The sequence below is a fragment of the Pelodiscus sinensis genome, chromosome 6 (assembly GCF_052426305.1).
Source record: "Pelodiscus sinensis isolate ZL-2025 chromosome 6, ASM5242630v1, whole genome shotgun sequence".
In the NCBI taxonomy this organism is placed as follows: domain Eukaryota; kingdom Metazoa; phylum Chordata; order Testudines; family Trionychidae; genus Pelodiscus; species Pelodiscus sinensis.
The window spans coordinates 6,963,696-6,984,351 of record NC_143057.1 but is presented as its reverse complement, the minus strand read 5'-3'; the positions used below and the strand labels follow the sequence as shown (position 1 = coordinate 6,984,351).

The following is a 20,656-nucleotide window of genomic DNA, read 5'->3' as shown; positions in this document are numbered from 1 at the left end:
ATTCTACATAGAACTGCCAAAGTTGGAGCAGCTGTTTCAATTATACAAACATAATGGCTGAATGTGCAAGTGAGAAGAAGGGATGTACCCCATTGATTGTGTTTGCTTGCCACAATATAAAACAAAACACATCAAACAGCATTCCATCTAAGCCATTTCAAATTGAATCACTGGTAAAGACAACATACAAAAATCTGGAAAAAAACAGAAGGGCTGTTGTTATAAGTTTGTTTTCCCTTCTTTGTTCGCAAGTTGAAACACCTTCTGTACTAAAAGCAAGAAGAATGCTTATATGCGGTTGATTTTACCACATCTACTTCTGTTCTTTGGCACACCACTTTGATTATAATTTGGAGGATAAAAGATGTAGTAGAAGAGAGAATGCAAACAAGTTCTGTTAACCCACCGTTTCAGTAGCAGTGAAACAAGGTTTAGGTGCAAGCTATAACATTTAGATAAATATTTACCAAGTGCACTTGTAGCATCCTCAAAAAGGTTTGACCGAGACATATCACCTGAGGTACTGCAAGACAAAATGAGATCTCAAATATCAATTACCCGTTCCAAACTTGTAGAAGTAGCAGCTGTAACTATGTCAATTCCTAAAGGAGTTACGGAGGTCTAAAATCTGGTATGAAGCCAGACTTTACATCTTTCTGTGCATTAAATGCTACTGTTTTTAACCCTTACTCTTGCTGACTTATCAAAAGATATCTATATTTGGAATACTGTTTATCCATTCAAGGGCTGACACCTGCTTGCCTTAACATTGCCTTTAGGGCTGCGAAAAAGTGTAGGAGGGGGATCTACATAAACTACAGAAGTCAACAATAAAAGTGTTATTGACTTCAGTGGCAGACTAGTCAGGCCACTGCAGAGCAAAATCTCTGTATTTCCTTTTGAAGGACAACTGAGCAAATTTTATCCACTCCTGTGATGGAAGAATACCCTGCTCCCACAGTTTGTCTGAATCCACTTATAAAAAGGCAGCCATTCAGAAGCCATGGTAAAGATGGATGTGATTTCTTTAACATATAAAAGTAGTGTTCTGTAAAGACTACCACGCTATCATTAGACACCAACAAGATTACTCTGAGCTAGAAATGCTAAAGAGTGAAGGGAGATCTGTTTTTACTTGCCAACACCAGGGAAATCCACATCCATACTCCAGAGGACAGTTATTTAAGAAACAGCTTGAGCAAGTGGGTTTATGGTAAAGCCCCCTGTCAGAGTCTGACAAGATTTTAAAAAGAAAAAATTCCATTTTCGTTACTACATACTTCCTATCTCTAACTTAGATGTGGGTGTTTAAACCAAGACTTACTTCATATTCAGCCTCAAGTTTTACTTGTGGTCATCTGCCTTTTCTCACCCACCAGCTTGCGCCATCTTTGACTCACCTGGTCCCCCACCAGCTCATGCCATTGCTTGGGTGGATTTTAATGGTTACATTCCAAAAGAAAAAGTATTTAACAAAGGATAACTCACTTGCATGAGTATCCACGTTTTACTCGTCTCTATCAGTATAGGAAGTCATTCATAACCAAGAACTATACCTCTTCATATCCTTTTGTGTGTTGGAGGTACTGGCTAACTACCATCTTCAAAACGAATAGGGAGGGCAAATAAAAACCTAGACAAGAGGCTCTCAACCTCTCAACTCCCCAGGACATACATATTGAAGGTCATTTGTAACAACCCACCTAAATTCCTACAAACCTTGGCAAAGGATTACTTCTGGTACAGATATTTTCTAATAGTGGTAAGTTGCAACTCAGTAACACTTTGGTAAGCTTAGTCAGAATCTTAGGGAATCTGTTCAGTAAAGGTAACAACAACAATAGATTCCTTATAAAATTATTCTTTCCAGAAACTAAATGAGATTCTGGTCAGGGTAAGAATTTAATCAACAATGACATCTAGTGCATCTGACTAAGATGTTTCAAAACATGATTTTGAGCTTCTGGTGGGCAAACCATTTAAGTCCCAAAGGGCTTTTCAGACATTAATTCACTATGAATCACAACTATGAATCACGATGCCACAGGAAAGCTTAGATGGGAAAACAGTCACAATAACTTTGTGACACGGCCAAGGTCAGAGAAGCCCGTGACAAAGCTGGAAACAGAACCTGGGTTTCTCAAACCCACAAGGCAGGGATTCAATCACAAGATCATCCTTTCCCTGAGAAAGTGTCATGCACTCTACAAAGCTTCACACCAGCCAGTCAGCCATATAAAATCTATTGCAAAGGAGAAAAAAGTTGGCCATCTTTTCACTCTCACTTTAGTGACAGATTTAATTTAAATAAAGTAAAGAATAATGGCCAATCTGACATGGAATGGTTTCACCTATTTCTAAGTGGCCCATTCATACCTGTCAGTTGATATTGGGCTAAGAGCAGCTGTTGCCTCAACTGGCTTCTCTGCTGGTTTCTCTTCTTTAGTGGCACTTACAGGTTCAGGTTCAGAAGCCACTGCAGCTGGTGTTGGAGTGGTGGGGGTAGGACTTGGGGCGGGGGCTGGGACTGGGGCCGGAGCGGGAGCAGGAGCAGGAGCAGGGACTGGTAGAGGAGCTGGTGCAGGTGCAGTAGCTGTTGTAGTAGAGCTAACAGTAGTAGTGGTAGCATTTGATTGCTGCGTCGTAGCTGGTGATGGTGTTGGAGCAGCTGCTGCTTTGGGCTACAAAAACAATGAAACAGAATTAAGATGGCGCCTTTATCAGAGGCAACAGCACAGGGCAAGAAATAGTCAATCAGTGAGGGGAGCTGGTTTTTAAACTGGCTCCCCTCACGGAGCAGCTTCCACCTGGCACCCTGCACTGCTGCCTCTGATACAGAGGCAATAACGCAGAGTGGCAGGGGGCTGGTTCTCCCGGGACTATAGAATAGTCGACTAACCGACTATTACAAATTCATGAGGTTATTCGACTATTCAATTAACCTACATTTAACATCCCTATTTTGCATGCTGCTTCCTCTTACCCTAACTTAAAGCAAGGTCGGATTCGCTTGTGCCTTGAAAACATGAAGTGCCAGGAATGGGGCTGTTTTCCATTAAATGGAAAGTGAGAGGGCAGAAACAGGAAGAACATGATACTGAGCGTGGCCACTGGGAGCAACTGCAGCACCAAGAGAGCAGCCAGCAGAGCTAGGGATCTGCCATCTTGCCTGCCTCCAGACCTGCTAAGAAGTCCCTCTGCACCAAACCTGGAGCTTGTTCCCCAGAATGGAGAGCCTTTAGGCAGTAGGGGGATGTCACTGGAGGGGTGGCAGCTCCCAGAGCCTACCACCCCACCTGTGGAAAGCCTGCAAGCCACAGGGGAAGAGGAAGGAGCAGCCCCCAGAGCCTGGCTCCCTGCCCAGACAACCTGCACACTCAGGGAGGCCCCACCTCAACAGCCTGCAGGAGGCATTGTAGGAGGGGGCGGCAGCTTCTGGAGTCTGGCCCCTCCCTAGATAGCCTGCTGGCCACAAGGGGGGGAAGGAAGGGGGAAGAGGATGCTCGCACGGGTGCGCAGCCTCAGCTCCCCTGGGAGAAGATGCCACCAGAGCAGCACCATTCTTGCTGCCACGGGCAGCACTGGTAAGCCCCCCCGCCTTGACACACACACACACCCCTCCCAGCCTCCTCCCTTGAGTCTTGCACCTCCCACTTGACTTCTGCACTCACTCACCCTGCCCTTCCTTAACCTACTATCAATCTGCCTAGATACTAAGAGAAACATCTTTAAAACACTGCAGAACATTTTAGTTATGTAGTTACCACTGAAGTCCATAGAAATCATTCAGTGCCTTCAATATAAATTAGTTAATAATTGTGACAGGTCTGCTATTACAAACACATGTTGATTTCTACAATTCTCTCCTTTGCCACTCATTGCTCGGGACACGTAAAACTTAATTTACATTCAGTATCAAGTCCCCATTTATGGTACCCATAATTTGTCAAAATGCACAGCATCACTTCCTTGAAAAAAAAAATTACATTTTTTCCTCTGCTGGTTTAAACTATTCAAGTTAATACAAAGAATCACAACCATGAGTTCTGAAAGCCAGGCACTGAAAACTTCAGAAGTCCTAAGCATGAGGATTTAATACTGGTCTTCCTTATTGAGAAATGAACTCATGAACAGGAGCACAAGAATGTAATCTAAGTAGGCAGAATAACACATGAAGGGATTGTAAGAAAAGGTTAATTCAGACCACACTTATCACCCGGGAAACAATGTATTTTTTGCATTCTAATAGTGTTCATTACTACTTGATACAATATTTATGCACAGTGACATAGATAAAGAACAAAGGTCCAACAATTTCCTCTACACACAACACATGAACAACAGAACTGAGAATTTAAACAGACTTTAGTGGTTCTGTCGCTACACACTTACCTGTGTAATGATCAGAACCACTGTATTAACTTTTTACCAAGTGGATGTGATTTTGATGAGAAAATTCCAACAACTTACTTTTGTCACCATAACCACCACAAAGTTCTTCTCATCGATTTTGTATTCCTTAAGAGCCGTATCATCATTAAGGATTTTACCTAGCAAGTTCAATATGAAAGTTATTGAGAAGTCATTTAACAGTTTGTTAGACTATCTGAATATTCTATTAGTGCCAACAGTACCAAGAAGTACCTCAAACGTAGCTTTACGCATAAGCAAAAGAAGAATGTTTTATCCCTAAGCTCTGGCTACAGAATTCCCAAACAACATTTCCTGCTGTGGCCTTCTATGGCACAAGTTATCTGAAGCCATTTCTGGCTATCCTGACAACACCAACAGTATCAAATATGCTCCATTATATTTAAATTAGGATGGGCATCTAAAAAAAGGTTTTTGTTCAGCCTCTCTCAAATCTGATCTTGTTAAACTCTAGACGACTTCAATGTATAGTAGGTTCAATCAAAATTTAAATTTGCCTACCATGCTTAAGAAAAAAAATTCAACACACTCCATGCTTTCTATCCTTCCTGCCTTATTGGTACTTTGATTGCTTTTCAGAGCCAGCAGCCGATCAGCATAAATGCATCTGCAGGAGGCAAGCTTGTGATTCTGCAACGTTCCCAATTTAGGCTTAGCAGACAAACACTGGCCTTATGCGAAACAGGTTTAATCCTTCTTTCATCCGGTCTTGCAAAAAATATTAGGGTACAGACAAAAACCAGTAGAACCTTTCTACTTTGTGCCACCGCTGTTGATTAGCACCTTTTGTTATCAATCAGAAGACGGTTAAGTATATTTAAGGTCACTTATATCCCAGTTTGGTTTAAAATTTCTTTATGCTACATAAATATTCTGTAAAAGTAGTCTCAGTTATAGCATCACTAAAGAAGATTAGAGAATACTATTTTACTATAAATCTGACTAATACCATCAGTTCTAACAGTCAGGTTTCCTGCAGTGACAGCAAGTCTTGAAGGAGGGCTGGGACTAACATACATATGCACTTTTACAACTGATCTCATGGCCACATCAGTGGGACTTAACACAATATGTGGCCTCAGGTGCAGTTAACAGGCTATTTTCCTGGCCTGTGGCACAAGAAGTCTGGGCCACTGAGGACATGACTAGAACAGTCTCTCTCACTCCGGAGATTCCACCTGGGAGTTGAAGGTAGACTTGAACCCTAAATGGTTTGGTCATTTGACCACCACGGGTGAAATGTGGATGCTGGGTTTGAATGGCCAAATGTTTGGCCAATAAAGGCAGCAAGTTTGAAATCTTCTGAAGTAAAGATTAGATCTGAAACGATTACCTGCATAAATTAGTTTTTGGCCAGCTACTGGGAAAGCATCTTTCCCCTTTTCTGATTCAATCTTCTCTTTCAGCGCCTTCACCTAAAGCATATAAAATTCTGGTTAGAGAAAAGCAGATTTACAAGTCAAACGCATTTTATTATCTAAGGCAAAAAATACTTGTATCCTAATACCCAAACTTAAGTCAACACTACTTGTGTCCTATGTAGCTGCTACATTATCAATAGCATTTCATTTTAAAATGCAGCTTACTATTAAGAGTAGCCCTGTAACAGACATGCACTATGGGTATGTCTACACTACAAAGTTAGTTCGAACTAACGGACGTTAGTTCGAACTAACTTTAATAGGTGCTACACTAGCGCTCCGCTAGTTCGAATTTGAATCGAACTAGCGGAGCGCTTAGTTCGAACTAGGTAAACCTCATTTTACGAGGACTAACGCCTAGTTCGAACTAGCTAGTTCGAACTAAGGGCTGTGTAGCCCTTTAGTTCGAACTAGTGGGAGGCTAGCCCTCCCCAGGTTTCCCTGGTGGCCACTCTGGCCAACACCAGGGAAACTCTATGCCCCCCTCCCGGCCCCGGACCCCTTAAAGGGGCACGGGCTGGCTACGGTGCCCGTGCCAGGTGCAAGCCTGCCAGCACCCAGCTAGCAGACCCTGCACCTGGCACGGCACAGAGCCACCCACCCGATGCCCCCCAGCCCACCCCCTCTTGCCGGGACCAGGCTGGCGGCTCCCGGGAGCTTGCCCTGGACCGCAAGAGGCGGGCACCTTCCTGGGCTAGTGCGGACATCGTGGACCTCGTCCACGATCTCCGCACTAGGCACAGGAAAGTGGCCGTCTAGGGCAGGAGAGCTGCCAGCCTGGCCACCCAGGACCAGGTGTGCATGAAAATCAAGGGGGTCCACTGAGACCCCCGACCCTGAGCCCTGAGCTTACAATGGCCATCCTGGGTCAGACCAAAGGTCCATCTAGCCCAGTAGCCTGTCTGCCAACAGCGGCCAACCCTAGGGACCCTGGAGGGGATGGACCGAAGACAATGACCAAGCCATTTGTCTCGTGCCATCCCTCTCCAGCCTTCCACAAACTTTGGGCAGGGACACCACTCCTACCCTCTGGCTAATAGGACTCCATGGACCCAACCTCCATGACTTTATCTCACTTCCCTTTAAACTCTGTTCTAGTTCTAGCCTTCACAGCCTCCTGCAGCAAGGAGTTCCACAGGTATACTATTTGCTTTGTGAAGAAGAACAACTTTCTCTTACTAGTTTGAAGCCTGCTACCCATTCCTTTCCTTTGGTGTCCTCTAGTCCTTCTTTATGGGAACTCAGGAAGAACTTTTCTGAATGCACCCTCTCCACCCAACCCCTGCTTTTAGAGACCTCTATCCTGTCCCCCCTCCGTCTCCTCTTTTCTAAGCTGAACAGTCCCAGTCTCTGTAGCCTTTCTTCATCTGGGACCTGTTCCCAACCCCTGATCATGTTAGTTGCCCTCCCCTCTCCCAGCCTTTCTCTTCCCCTCTCCCACCTCCTTTTCCCAGTCTCCCCCAGTTTTTTTTCAATAAAGACAGAGTCAATGTTGGAAGAAACGTTATCTTTATTTTGTACATCAATAAAAAGGGGGGCTAAGGAAGGGTAAGTGGAAGGAGGTGAGGGAGGAATGGGGTACGAGCCCCCGATGGGGAGGACTGGGCTGGCTCTGCGGGCTTCTGGGGGTGGAAGCTCTCCTGCAGCCCCCCAATTACTCCCTCTCCCCAGATGGCAGCCTGCGGCAAGTGCAGCCGGGCTGATGGCCGAGTGGTGTGATGTGCCCAGTGTGGGCACTCAGGGCACTCCAAGCCAGAACTTCGTTGCAAGCGGGGCACCCCTTAGAACTGTGTGTCCGGGGTGGGGGTCGGGACCCTTTAAGCGCAGCCCTCGGCTAGCCTGAGACAGCATCTCCATGCTCTAAGTCCTCCTTTTATGCCCTGCCGGCACTGCTTCCGGCCATCCTTAAGCCCTGTTCAGAGTCCACTCAATGTGGACTTGCTAGTTCGAACTAGCAAAACGCTAGTTCGAACTAGTTTTTACTTCTAGATGCGTTAGTTCGAACTAGCTTAGTTCGAATTAACTAAATCGAACTAAGTTAGTTCGAACTAGCGCTGTAGTGTAGACATACCCTTTGTTATTCAATATGTGATACAGTCATCGACTTAGATATTCACAAAAGCTGTCAAGTTATTTCTGGTGAAACCCGTTTTCCCCTATACTTTCTTACATCTTTCCTGCCATCACTTTGTTATGTAGCTCTTCCTTCTCCCTCTCTTCTAGTCTTCACTGTCCTTCCCCCTCCTCCATTTGATTTGATTCCTCTTTTTTCCATGGCACTTTATGCATTTTAATTTTAATTTGTTTCCATCAGCTTCTCCATGCAGGGCACAGAAACGAGAGCCCATTATTCAAGGGAAACCTCAAATGAGAAGCCACATCTTCCTCTTTCTCCAGCTGCTGGAGAGATGAATGTGCTGATTAAGGATGTTAAATTGCGGTTAACTGACTAGTCGTGTAGTCGATGGAAATTCCATCAACTAATTGATAGGTACTTCCGCATTCCTCCTTTGAAATGTACAAGAGCCCACGCTGGGGCTCTTGTACATTTCAAAGGAGGAATGTGGAACTCCGCATGCAGCCCTGGCCCAGTGGGAAGTCCCGCTGACTCTGGGCTGCACACGGGTGCCAGCTTTGAAATGTAGTATGGGCGCTCGCACATTTCAAAGCCATGGAGCCTGGGGTCAGCAGGGGACTTCTCATCTGACCCCAGGTTCTGCGGAAATGCTGTGCCGAGCCCTGGATCAGCTGAGGAGTCCCCAGCTGACCCCGGGTTCCCTGTCTGCCCCCTTTGAAATGTCCCCGGCTCAGCAGTGCAGTGCTGCCACTTTGAAGTACCCCTTTCCTCTCCCTTTGCTGCCTCTATCTCAGAGGCAGCAAGAGGAGAGCAGGGAAATCGACTAGTTGACAGACTAAATGCTTATCGGATAGTCCATTAGTCCTTAACATCCTTAGTGCTGATATTGCCATTAGACATGCTGCCCTGAGACCTACCAGAAGCTTTCTCATACCAACCTCCCAAGCTAAACAGTTGTATTTCTATTGGGAAATCTAGTTAGACTCTTGGCTTTGGATATGTTACAACTCTATGACTTCTACATGGCTTTAGCATGAACAGGATTTTCTTTGTTTATAAATGGCTCTCTATTCCCCTTTGAATTTTTCCTGCAATGCTACTGACTTTCTGACAAGCTGCATTATCTTTTATATTTACTTTAAATAAAATGCCAGTTTTATCCAATGTTTGCTCCAAAGAGGCTTTACATGGAGTCTATAAAACTATCAATATTCAGACGTGAATTCTTCCTAGATTACAACTAGAGGCTGAAGGTCATTCACCTTGTTTTGAAAACATGAACTTGGTCTGTATCATGTTACCACAAACAAACAAAAAATCTGTAAATGTCATCTGTAAGTTTGATAAAGTTTTAGGGCAGGGGTGGCCAACCCGCAGCTCTAACTGTATGCGGCTATTTGGTTAAAGAAATGCGGTTCTTCTTCTGAGCTGCGAGCCCAGATTGCTTATAGCTGGCCTCTCTGCACACGCACCGCAGCGCCTGGAGGAAGAAGTGTGTGACGATGGCTCCAGGACTCAAGCATTGGGTTCAAGTGGCGGGGAGGGTGAGGAAGCTGGGGGTGTCTGGCTCTGGAGGAAAGGAGGGGGATTGGGTTAGATTGGTGGAGTCTGAAGCTCCTTAAACTCAAAGTCTTCATGGATGCAAAATAAGGCAGCCAACACAGATGTCATATTTAAATTCCAGTGCAAAAAAAAGAATCAGCATGTACCTGGTTTACATTGTGTTTCTTTAAAGAAAATTCAGAGGCTATTGTTTGCCAGGCTGAAGCAATTATTCTGAGATAGGAGTCTCTCCCTTCTTGTTTTTGAACCTCTTATATTTGCAGTCTGGGACAGACCTGAAAGTTTAGAACTTTAAAAAAAAGCCATAATCTTCATAAGCAAAAAATGAGGAAACCATACTAGAGATCAACAAGCTGGAGTCACACAAGCACTTCAAATTGTGCTAATTTACTTCTCAGTTCGGTTTAATTTAAAAAACCGCACAGGACATAATAAAGCAGTAGTGTTAAATGTAAAATACATGATGGGGAGCTTTTTTTTTATTATTTTAAGTGTGAGAATATTATTGTATTTTTTAAGGTTTTTTTTTTTTTAAACTTTGATGTTTGTTCCTTATCAAGTTCTCTGAAGAGCTATGGACTGACCATGGATTTTTTAAGTGACTAGAAACTTTTGTATTGGTTTTTGTCTGAAATGTCCTGTAATGTTATTTTTATCACTATACTTTGTGTACTATATCTATCTAAAAAATAAATATATAATACAGTAAAACTCCAATTGTCCGGCAATCCTGACAGTCCGGGTTCCAGTTGGTGACAGAAGTGCTCCAGCCAGCCGGACAATTGGAGTTTCTATGAGCCCCATGTGTGCTCACGGGCTGGGAAAGGGAAAGAGAGGACAGGGGAAGGTGATTATACCCCTGTGACGGGTCTGCTGGGACCAGCACTACGTCTAGCTGGGGGGGCGGGATCGGCGCAGCGTGAGGCGAACCCTCCACCGTTTTGCAGGGAGGCGGAGGAAGCCCTGCACAGCGGAACCAACCCGGCAGCACGCCAGCTGCTCTGCTCAGCCACTTCCCCAAGTCCGCCACTGCCGCTTGCAACCGCAGCTGGCCTGTCGCTGGCGGCTGCGCAGGCCTTCCCTCGCCTCCCTACAAAACAGTGGAGGGTTCGCCCCTTGCCACACCATTCCCTGCTGTCGCCGCCTCCCCTCCCCCCGCCAGTCGCAGTGCGGGTCCTGGCAGACCCATCACAGCCCCCGCCCCCTCACCCTCACCGGAGTACCTCCTGATACTCCAGCATATCCGATAATCCAGCACCCCCTGGGTCCCAAAGGTGCTGGATTATTGGAAATCTACTATACGTGGCTCTTTGCACTCTATCCATCGCTATTTTGGCTCTTTATCTCTAACTGGTTGGCCACCCATTTGGGGGGACTATCATCATATATAATTTTAAATGAGATTTACATCCCTAACTGTGCGTACAACGATGAAGCTGTTGTAAGATGCGCAGTATAGCTGCTCTTAGTCTCCCGGAGATAAAACAGAACTACCCCCATGATGGGCACTCACTGGCAGAGGGAAGAGCAGCTCCTGCTAATGAAGCCCTGTCCACTGCAGCACTTTTCATTGCGAAAACTTGTGCCATCCAGGAGGGTATTTTTTTCACGCCCCCGAGTGACAAAAGTTAACAATAATAGTGCAAATGCTGAAAAAACCTAGATCAATATACTAGCTATTCTCACCGATAAGAGCAATCGATGGCTGAAATTTTAGCAGGAAAGTAGCTCTAATGACTTGAATAAGGAACACTGAGTTCAAAAAGGCGGTGTTAAAAAAAAATGGAAACAACAAAACCACATAGGATGCAAGGCCAAAATACACTCTTCTACACCAGGGTCACTGATATTTTTTGACTAGACTGAGCCATAAGATATAAAATTAAAGTGTTCCACAATTAGTTTACAACAAGTTGATGGTAATTTGAGAAAAGCTGTAAGAAACATTTAATTACAATATAATAACAGTCGAACTGTAATTTCAGAAAAACTTAAGGCCAAGATACCTAGAAAAAAAAGTTCATCCAAATTTAACTAATCCACTTCAAATTCACACCCTTGAATTTGGCTTAATCTTCCTGAACATTCCTGTGTAGACAAGCCTACAGTTTTCCATCAGTTTAAAAACAAGATGCATCAATTTTTGATATTGTGGTCCAGATTATCTTTAGTCATGTTTGTGCAACTCCCCAGATATCAAAGTGGATGCACAAGGTCAAATGTAGTCATAAATTAAGAGAAACTATTTGCCAGCTGAATGTATTACCATTCTATGCAATACTCAAATGAGGGATGTAAATATCGATCAAAATAGTTAACTGGGTAAATGATTAAAATTATATTGCTTAACCAGTTAAAAGTTGGTGGGCATAGGACAGCTAAGGTGGGGGAGCTCTTACTGGGACCTCCCAACTTGGCCAGTTCCAGACCAGCCAACATTTATTTGCTAAACTTAAAGGATCCCAATCACACCCTAAAGAAACAATCATTTTAAACTGAAGTGGTTGTTTCCCTGAGGAAAAAAAAAACCAGAATGAGGAGTTTTCTGCTGTTACCAACTCTGTTACCTCTCACACAACATGTATTTCAGTTCAGATACCAACAGACTTCAGCTACTAAAATAACTGAATTCTATTTCAAGACATTCCAGCTATAATTAGGTTCTGCAACTGTAAACTCCTCTGGTCTTTTGGGCTATCCAGCCAAGGCAATCCTCGCCTGAAGAAGGCATATGAGTAACACTAGACATGTGTCATGGCTGTCATTATAGAATCAATCATGTTTGTTTTTACTTATGACTCAATTTTATATTAAGCCATTTGATCTCAAAAACATGAAGCAACTCAGGTTTCACTAAGAGCTACCAAGTTAAATCTTTGAGTAGCTATGACACAAACCAATTGCTGAGCAGCACCACCAGATTAGGAGAGAACCGAACACTTAAACTGATCGGCACATTTGAAAAGCAAGCAGAGCAACTAAAGAAACATCCATATCTTTACAACCATTCTTCTCAAAGCACACTACCAACCAGGAAAACATCCAGCCTGCAGAGTAAGCATTCTACATAACCCCTTTTCAAAGGCACCAAAGCTTGACAACACCTAATCTAGCAGTTGCGTACAGCTACCAATGTAGCAAGAGTCCTGCAAGCTCCCCTGCTTTGCTCCTGAAATGTACAAGAGCCTTCCCAGCACTCTTGTACATTTAAAAGCAGGGCGCACAAGGCCAGTGGGGAACTGCTTGAGTCCCCCACTGGCCATGCTTCCGGTGCTTCCACCTTTGAAATGTAGGGCTCTTGCTACACTTCAGAGTTGGAGGCATCCTTATCAAATGCAAATTACATCGACTATTGGATTTAGGGATGTTAAATAGCGATTAATTTGCTAGTTGAGTAGTCGATGGAATTTTCATTAACTAGTCGATAAGCACTTCCATGTTCCACCTTTGAAATGTGCATGGAGCACCGCTGACTCCGGGTTCCACTCGGGTGCTTCTGTTTTGAAATGCACAAGACTCCGGGGCTGGCCGCTGGCTCCATGCTACACTTCCTCTTGTACATTTCAAAGCTGGCACGCCCTGGAGCCCAGGGCCAGCCCCCAGCTGATCCTGCATTCCACGTGGCGCTGCCTCTTTGAAATGCCACAAAGAGTCTGGGAGGGAGGAGGAGAAGGTGGTCTGGGAAGTCCCCAGCTGATCCTGGGCTCCATGCTGCCGCTTTGAAATGCCACGAGGAGCAGCTGACCCCAGGCTTTATGCAGCGCTGCCACTTTTAAGTACCCCATCTTCTCCCCCTCCTTGCTGCCTCCATCTGATAGAGGCGGGGGAGGGGGAACAACTAGTCGACTATCCAAAAAGCATTTGCATATCGGATAGTTGGCTAGTCCTTTACATCCCTAATTCGATTGTTAAATTTGACATCCTCAGTAGCTATGTCAAACTAACTTAAGCATTGGGGCAGGTTTTACACAAGTTATTTCATAGCTACCTGGTTTCATTCAGCTACAAAATTTTAGAGGGACTGTAGCAAGGTTTCTATTGGCCTCCACAGCTGATAGCTCTCATGATTAGCCCAGCAGAGTCATGCAGACAGAGGTGCTGCCTCTCACATATACCACTAATTAAGGTAGAACATATAATGTGTAATAGTCCTTGAATCCTTCAAGTTCCCAACTGGGGATGAAGTAATTGGAAGAATTCCTATACTATCAGCAAATGTAAACATTCCGAAAAACTACATGCTGATGCTTTTAGAAGAAGTGCCTCACCCACGTATCACTCTGTCTGCAACAAATCTAGTTCTTTGTTAGGGCCTGGTGGGTTTTTCCTCCACTCTAATGGCCTAGCTCAGTGGTCCCTGACCTTTTGGGGGTGCTGTGCGCCTGGGGTGGAGGGCAGGCACTGGTCACCCACGCATGCGCTGGGCGCAAGAATGGCTCAGGCCAGGTGGGCGCACATAAATGCTCCGGCGGGCGCCATGGCACCCTCAGGCACCACGGCACCCTCAGGCACCACGTTGGGGACCCCAGCCTAGCTATAAAGTAAGCAAAGTATTCTCCGCTTTAAATTCCTCCCTCCCTTATTACCTGCACCTACACAGTATGAAGACCAAGACACTCTGAATAAACTGAATGTTTATATAAGGTAAAAATGCTCTTATTGCAAACTTGAAAGTCAGAAAATGCAAGAGTTAAGGCTCCTAAAGCAACCCTACAATAACTCTCAGTAAGCATGTCCTTTTTATTCTTGTTTTTCTTTAAAATTCAATTTATAATACAAAATTATCACATTACCACTTCACCTTTTGCATTGTAGCTTTCTCTCTAAAACCTTAAACATGGCATTACAAATAAAACTAAACTTCATAAGAGAAATTGCTGATGCTTAACTCAGTTTGGCATTTAAATAGTCCCATTGGGCTGTACCCATAACAGAAAGCTTAATGAAGGTGATAAAGCCAAGTTCTTTTCTATATATTGTTTGGCTGAATACAAAGCTAGTGGGCAGGTATTTTTTGCTTGTGATGGCTCTCTTGGTATTTGACAGCTGGGAACTCATTCTTTTCAAACAAAAGCCTATACCATACAGACAAATCAAGCATAGATTTTGAACACCCTAAAATCCACACGATTCACAATTCCCTCATGTGGAGGATGTGAAGGATTTACAGGCATCAGCGTACAAACGCTACACCCAGTAGATGCCTAAAAATAGTAGTGACAGAAGTGTCAGTCTAGGCAGAGAAAATAGACACTGATTTTTTAGGGGGAAGCACTGTATCATTAGGATCCAATAAAATCTTAGATGCCTACCTACAAAGCAAGCTTATTTAAAAAAAATGTGTAAAGTAGTTGGGCACATGCCAAATGAGCAGTATTTACAAACCAAATTTCAAAGTTCAGTTAGCTAGTCAGGTTTCAGTAAAGTGCAGTAATAATCAAGCTGTGAAACACAAATTTGGGAGTCCATGAACAGTTCTTCCGCCCCACCCCCAAACTTTAAGTCACCTTTCAGCTGAAACCTTTCACCTGCAGGGATTTCTTTTTTCAACTGGTGAGGGACAATACAGAGTAACAAATGGCTCTGCAGACTATGTCTGCAACAACTGCTTGAATAGATTTTTTTGCTCTCCCCTACTTAGAACACCACTTTAGAAGCTTAAAATAAGCTTCTCACTAACCAACCCTCTGATTTAAACTGAACTGTCACCAGTCTCAGAGTTTTGGTAATGACTGTGCAGAAATAAAGTGACATCAAATTGTTCACAGGTCTCAAATAAATACTGGCCCCTTGTTTCTTGTAACATCACTTTGACATATTAAAAGCAAAAGGTTTAATCTGGTGGGAACGGTCATGTTCCTTGTCACAATTAGCACTCATTCAGTATCAGGAGCTTTCCAGGATGGATCCTTGGTAAATAAGTCAACTACTGATTTTAAAAGTGCATTTTCTACTTCTACTATGGAGTTCAACGAGAATCCCAGGAAACCATGTATATTCAAAAAGAGACCGATTACACTGAGTTGCTACCTACTGCAATTAAACCACTGCAAGATACCCACTGTGGACAAGCATCACATTAATGGCCTGTCTGACTAACTCTTAAGTGGAGCTCATAGACTGCACTGAAGTAATCACCACTTTTAAATATTTAACCTTTGTAATAACCAAAGGGATGTTGGTTTTATTTAATTCCATTTGCTTGAGCATTTGGTTAGTTTTTTCTACCACCTTCTGATCCAGTTACTACAGCAGGGGGAGTGGATGGATGAGCATTTGCATCACATGCCCCATTAATACCTGGTTCAGGCAAGCTAAGGATCCAACCAACAGGCTAAATTTAGTGATGAATACTGGTCACGTACCCACCAAGTTGACAAATGCAGCAGCAGCTTTAAGTTCAAATGGATTGTTAAGTACATGAATAGCGGATTCATCAAAGCATATAAAGTTTTCAACCATCTTATAAGTTCGGTAGGTTGTTCACAAAATATTTAAACCAAAACATTTTACACTTTTTTCATATTCACCTTTGAATACAAACTAGTGCTCACTTTTTGGTTCTCAAGCACGATGATACCATATACTGACTGTTGAAAGTCAGCCCATATTAGTGCTGCTAGATCAAGTAAATTCTGTTATTCCCCCGTTAAATCCGTAAAGTACAAGAAAAAACACACAAGGGACCAGGTATCAGGGGAATGACCAGATTTCAAAGTACATGATACAGTTTTCACACCCGTGAATTTGGTAGGGCCCTAAGCATATGGCAGCAAAGAGGGGAGGGGATTAACTAAACTCCTTTTCTTCAGAATTAAAGCACTTTTTAAACGCTTATAGGCTTTTCTCTGTGGAGCTATACTTTTGTACGTGTACCAAATTTACACAGTTCTTCCCCCAGTTTGCAGAGAGGCAGCTCCAGTAATACTGTTGTCCCAAGATTTCTCAAGCAGCACCAAGGAAAGACTAACATTTAAGTTTCTATTCTCATTTTGAAAAACCCTATGTACAGGAATGAAGACGCACAAGCAAGAGTCACATCAACATCACTCTGCTGCGGTCTCGAAAAAGCTCTGAGCAGTAAGGACAAGCAGTGGAGCTGTTAAAAAGAGAAATGGCCCCTCCAAAAAGAGAGGTTTATCAGCCCAGCAGTCAAGACTAAGACAAGTGTAAGATTTCTTCTTCCAGTAGAAAAGCAGGGACAGACTTGGTATCTCAGACATCTGTGATAGGTGACACACAAGACAGAATTTTGCCAGGAATTTTTATTTGCCTTCCCAATACTTGGAAGTTTTGGGAGGAATGGCACAGCAAGACAGAAGAAAAAGGAGAAATCCAATTGGATTTATAATTGCTAGACCTTGCGTGCATATGGGTAGATAGTTTGGACCTATCATAAGAAGTTATAGTAAATTTTCCAAAGCACTGATCTACATTCCCAAGATTTCCACCTTATTCTTAATTTTTGCTAAGGGTTCATCAAACTCTTCTGCCAGCTTTTCTAAACTCTGGGATGCAAATTACTTAGACCTGCGGATTCATAAATATCTAACTTTAAGTAGCAACTGTTTAAAATCCTCATGAATTACTACAGCAATGGAAACCATAATCATATTCTACAATTACCTGGACTTTTCTGCAAACAAATATTCATTGAATATTATTGTATTTGTTAACACACAGCCCACATAAGTGTATAGAAAAGTAAGCTTGGGTACGTCTACACTACAGCGCTAGTTCGAACTAACTTAGTTCGAATTAGTTAATTCGAACTAAGCTAGTTCGAACTAACGCGTCTAGAACTAAAAACTAGTTCGAACTAGCGTTTTGCTAGTTCGAACTAGTAAGTCCACATTGAGTGGACTCTGAACAGGGCTTAAGGATGGCCGGAAGCAGTGCCGGCAGGGCATAAAAGGAGGACTTAGAGCATGGAGATGCTGTCTCAGGCTAGCCGAGGGCTGCGCTTAAAGGGTCCCGACCCCCACCCCGGACACACAGTTCTAAGGGGTGTCCCGCTTGCAAAGAAGTTCTGGCTTGGAGTGCCCTGAGTGCCCACACTGGGCACATCACACCACTCGGCCATCAGCCCGGCTGCACTTGCCGCAGGCTGCCATCTGGGGAGAGGGAGTAATTGGGGGGCTGCAGGAGAGCTTCCACCCCCAGAAGCCCGCAGAGCCAGCCCAGTCCTCCCCATCGGGGGCTCGTACCCCATTCCTCCCTCACCTGCTTCCACTTGCCCTTCCCTAGCCCCTCTTCTTATTGATGTACAAAATAAAGATAACGTTTCTTCCAACATTGACTCTGTCTTTATTGAAAAAAACTGGGGGAGACTGGGAAAAGGAGGTGGGAGAGGGGAAGAGAAAGGCTGGGAGAGGGGAGGGCAACTAACATGATCAGGGGTTGGGAACAGGTCCCAGATGAAGAGAGGCTACAGAGACTGGGACTGTTCAGCTTAGAAAAGAGGAGACGGAGGGGGGACAGGATAGAGGTCTCTAAAAGCAGGGGTTGGGTGGAGAGGGTGCATTCAGAAAAGTTCTTCATGAGTTCCCATAAAGAAGGACTAGAGGACACCAAAGGAAAGGAATGGGTAGCAGGCTTCAAACTAGTAAGAGAAAGTTGTTCTTGACAAAGCAAATAGTCAACCTGTGGAACTCCTTGCTGCAGGAGGCTGTGAAGGCTAGAACTGGAACAGAGTTGAAAGGGAAGTGAGATCAAGTGATGGAGGTTGGGTCCATGGAGTCCTATTAGCCAGAGGGTAGGAGTGGTGTCCCTGCCCAAAGTTTGCGGAAGGCTGGAGAGGGATGGCACGAGACAAATGGCTTGGTCATTGTCTTCGGTCCATCCCCTCCAGGGTCCCTAGGGTTGGCCGCTGTTGGCAGACAGGCTACTGGGCTAGATGGACCTTTGGTCTGACCCAGTACGGCCATTGTAAGCTCAGGGCTCAGTGTCGGGGGTCTCAGTGGACCCCCTTGATTTTCATGCACACCTGCTCCTGGGTGGCCAGGCTGGCAGCTCTCCTGCCCTAGACAGCCACTTTCCTGTGCCTAGTGCGGAGATCGTGGACCAGGTCCACGATGTCCGCACTAGCCCAGGAAGGTGCCCGCCTCTTGCGGTCCAGGGCAAGCTCCCGGGAGCCGCCAGCCTGGTCCCGGCAAGAGGGGGTGGGCTGGGGGGCATCGGGTGGGTGGCTCTGTGCCGTGCCAGGTGCAGGGTCTGCTGGCTGGGTGCTGGCAGGCTTGCACCTGGCACGGGCACCGTAGCCAGCCCGTGCCCCTTTAAGGGGTCCGGGGCCGGGAGGGGGGCATAGAGTTTCCCTGGTGTTGGCCAGAGTGGCCACCAGGGAAACCTGGGGAGGGCTAGCCTCCCACTAGTTCGAACTAAAGGGCTACACAGCCCTTAGTTCGAACTAGCTAGTTCGAACTAGGCGTTAGTCCTCGTAAAATGAGGTTTACCTAGTTCGAACTAAGCGCTCCGCTAGTTCGATTCAAATTCGAACTAGCGGAGCGCTAGTGTAGCACCTATTAAAGTTAGTTCGAACTAACGTCCGTTAGTTCGAACTAACTTTGTAGTGTAGACATACCCTTAGATAGTTGACTGCTGGTGCTCTGAACTTCATCCAAAGAAAGGTGTGATCATTGAAAGGAATACAACACAAAATAAACTATCCATTTTGGATTTTGTTTAAAGTTCTATTACTACAATTAAAGTAGGAATACAAAAATTAATAGAGGTGTAAGCACATAAGGTTAGAGAAGAGTTATGTGTAGGGATGTGAAAGGTTAACCAGTGGGGGCTGGAGCAGCTCCCTGTTTACCATCGGAAGGGGGCTGTTCCAGCCCCACAGAGCCAACTGTGGACAAAGGCTGTTAGGGCAGACTGGAGAAGCAACCTGCCTGCAGAGCCCAGCCATAGCATGCCTCCTGTCACCGTTAACAGGTTAAACTTCACTTGCAGCCAGTTAACCAATTACACCAGATTTTACATCCCTATCTTGATGATCAATGGACGATTGCAAAAATAGTAGCTTCAAAATTCTGTGCTCTTAGAATCAACATTTAGTATAATTTTTTGCTTTATAATTTATCATGGTTTCCTCCAAATGAAGATGTGTGGGCAAACTTTTTTTTTTTTGGGGGGGGGGGGGAGGCGGGAGAGAGATCTTGCTTTGGAAATTCTATTTGCTTCCAGTCTTACAACCACAGTGAGTTCTCAGGCTAGGGAAGGATATAATCCAGGTGTCTTTGGTTTTCTAATCCTTCTCAGCGTTTTGTGGCATTTAATATAAATATATTGTATTCCATAAATCTTCATTAAGAGAATCCCAGCAGAGCCTGGGATTGTGGGTTCATACCATTTCCACTGGCATGAAATGCCAGTTTGAACTAACTAATATTATATAGATACATCACAATGTGGACCTACAAAATTGTTTGTTATATCTGAAATACTGGGGATTCATGCAGTAGCAGTTACAGGAACAATGCAACCATCCCTTAGAAGGGAAAAGGGATGCCACATGACTTTTCAGTGGCCACATGCCACTGAAAAGTGATAAAAGACATCAGAGATGAAGGACATGTAAGCACACCTTCTTGCCTAGAAAGAGACTGGTGCTTTGGAGGAAAAACATTACCGTATATTCCGGCGTACAAGACGACCTCTGATGTTAAAAAACATCCCCCAAAAATCGGGGGTCGTCTTGTACGCCGGATGCCCCGCCGCCGGAGCCCCTCCGCGGCTTTGAAAGCCTCGGGGGAAGCCGGCGGCGGGGCATCCCAGGCGCGCATGGGCTGCGCCCCCGCCGGAGCCCCTCCGCGGCTTTGAAAGCCTCGGGGGAAGCCGGCGGGGGGGCATCCCAGGCGCGCATGTGCTGCCCCCCCGCCGGAGCCCCTCCGCGGCTTTGAAAGCCTCGGGGGAAGCCGGCGGCGGGGCATCCCAGGCGCGCATGGGCTGCGCCCCCGCCGGAGCCCCTCCGCGGCTTTGAAAGCCTCGGGGGAAGCCGGCGGGGGGGCATCCCAGGCGCGCATGGGCTGCCCCCCCGCCGGCTTCCCCCGAGGCTTTCAAAGCCGCGGAGGGGCTCCGGCGGGGGGGCAGCCCATGCGCGCCTGGGATGCCCCCCCGCCGGCTTCCCCCGAGGCTTTCAAAGCCGCGGAGGGGCTCCGGC

General features: G+C 45.2%; 1 protein-coding gene across 2 annotated transcripts in view; it reads right to left on the bottom strand.

Annotated features, from left to right (window-relative positions):
• The window catches only part of RAD23B (RAD23 nucleotide excision repair protein B), a 43,555-nt gene that overhangs the window by 14,084 nt on the left and 8,815 nt on the right, over window positions 1-20,656 (bottom strand). For both annotated transcript variants that reach the window (XM_089779162.1, XM_075931374.2), the window contains exons 2-5: window positions 5,765-5,846; window positions 4,471-4,550; window positions 2,377-2,681; window positions 468-523 (exon numbers count right to left, since the gene is read on the bottom strand). In XM_089779162.1, coding sequence (XP_089635288.1) covers window positions 468-523; window positions 2,377-2,681; window positions 4,471-4,550; window positions 5,765-5,846 — 523 coding nt within the window. The remainder of the gene's footprint in view (window positions 1-467; window positions 524-2,376; window positions 2,682-4,470; window positions 4,551-5,764; window positions 5,847-20,656) is intronic.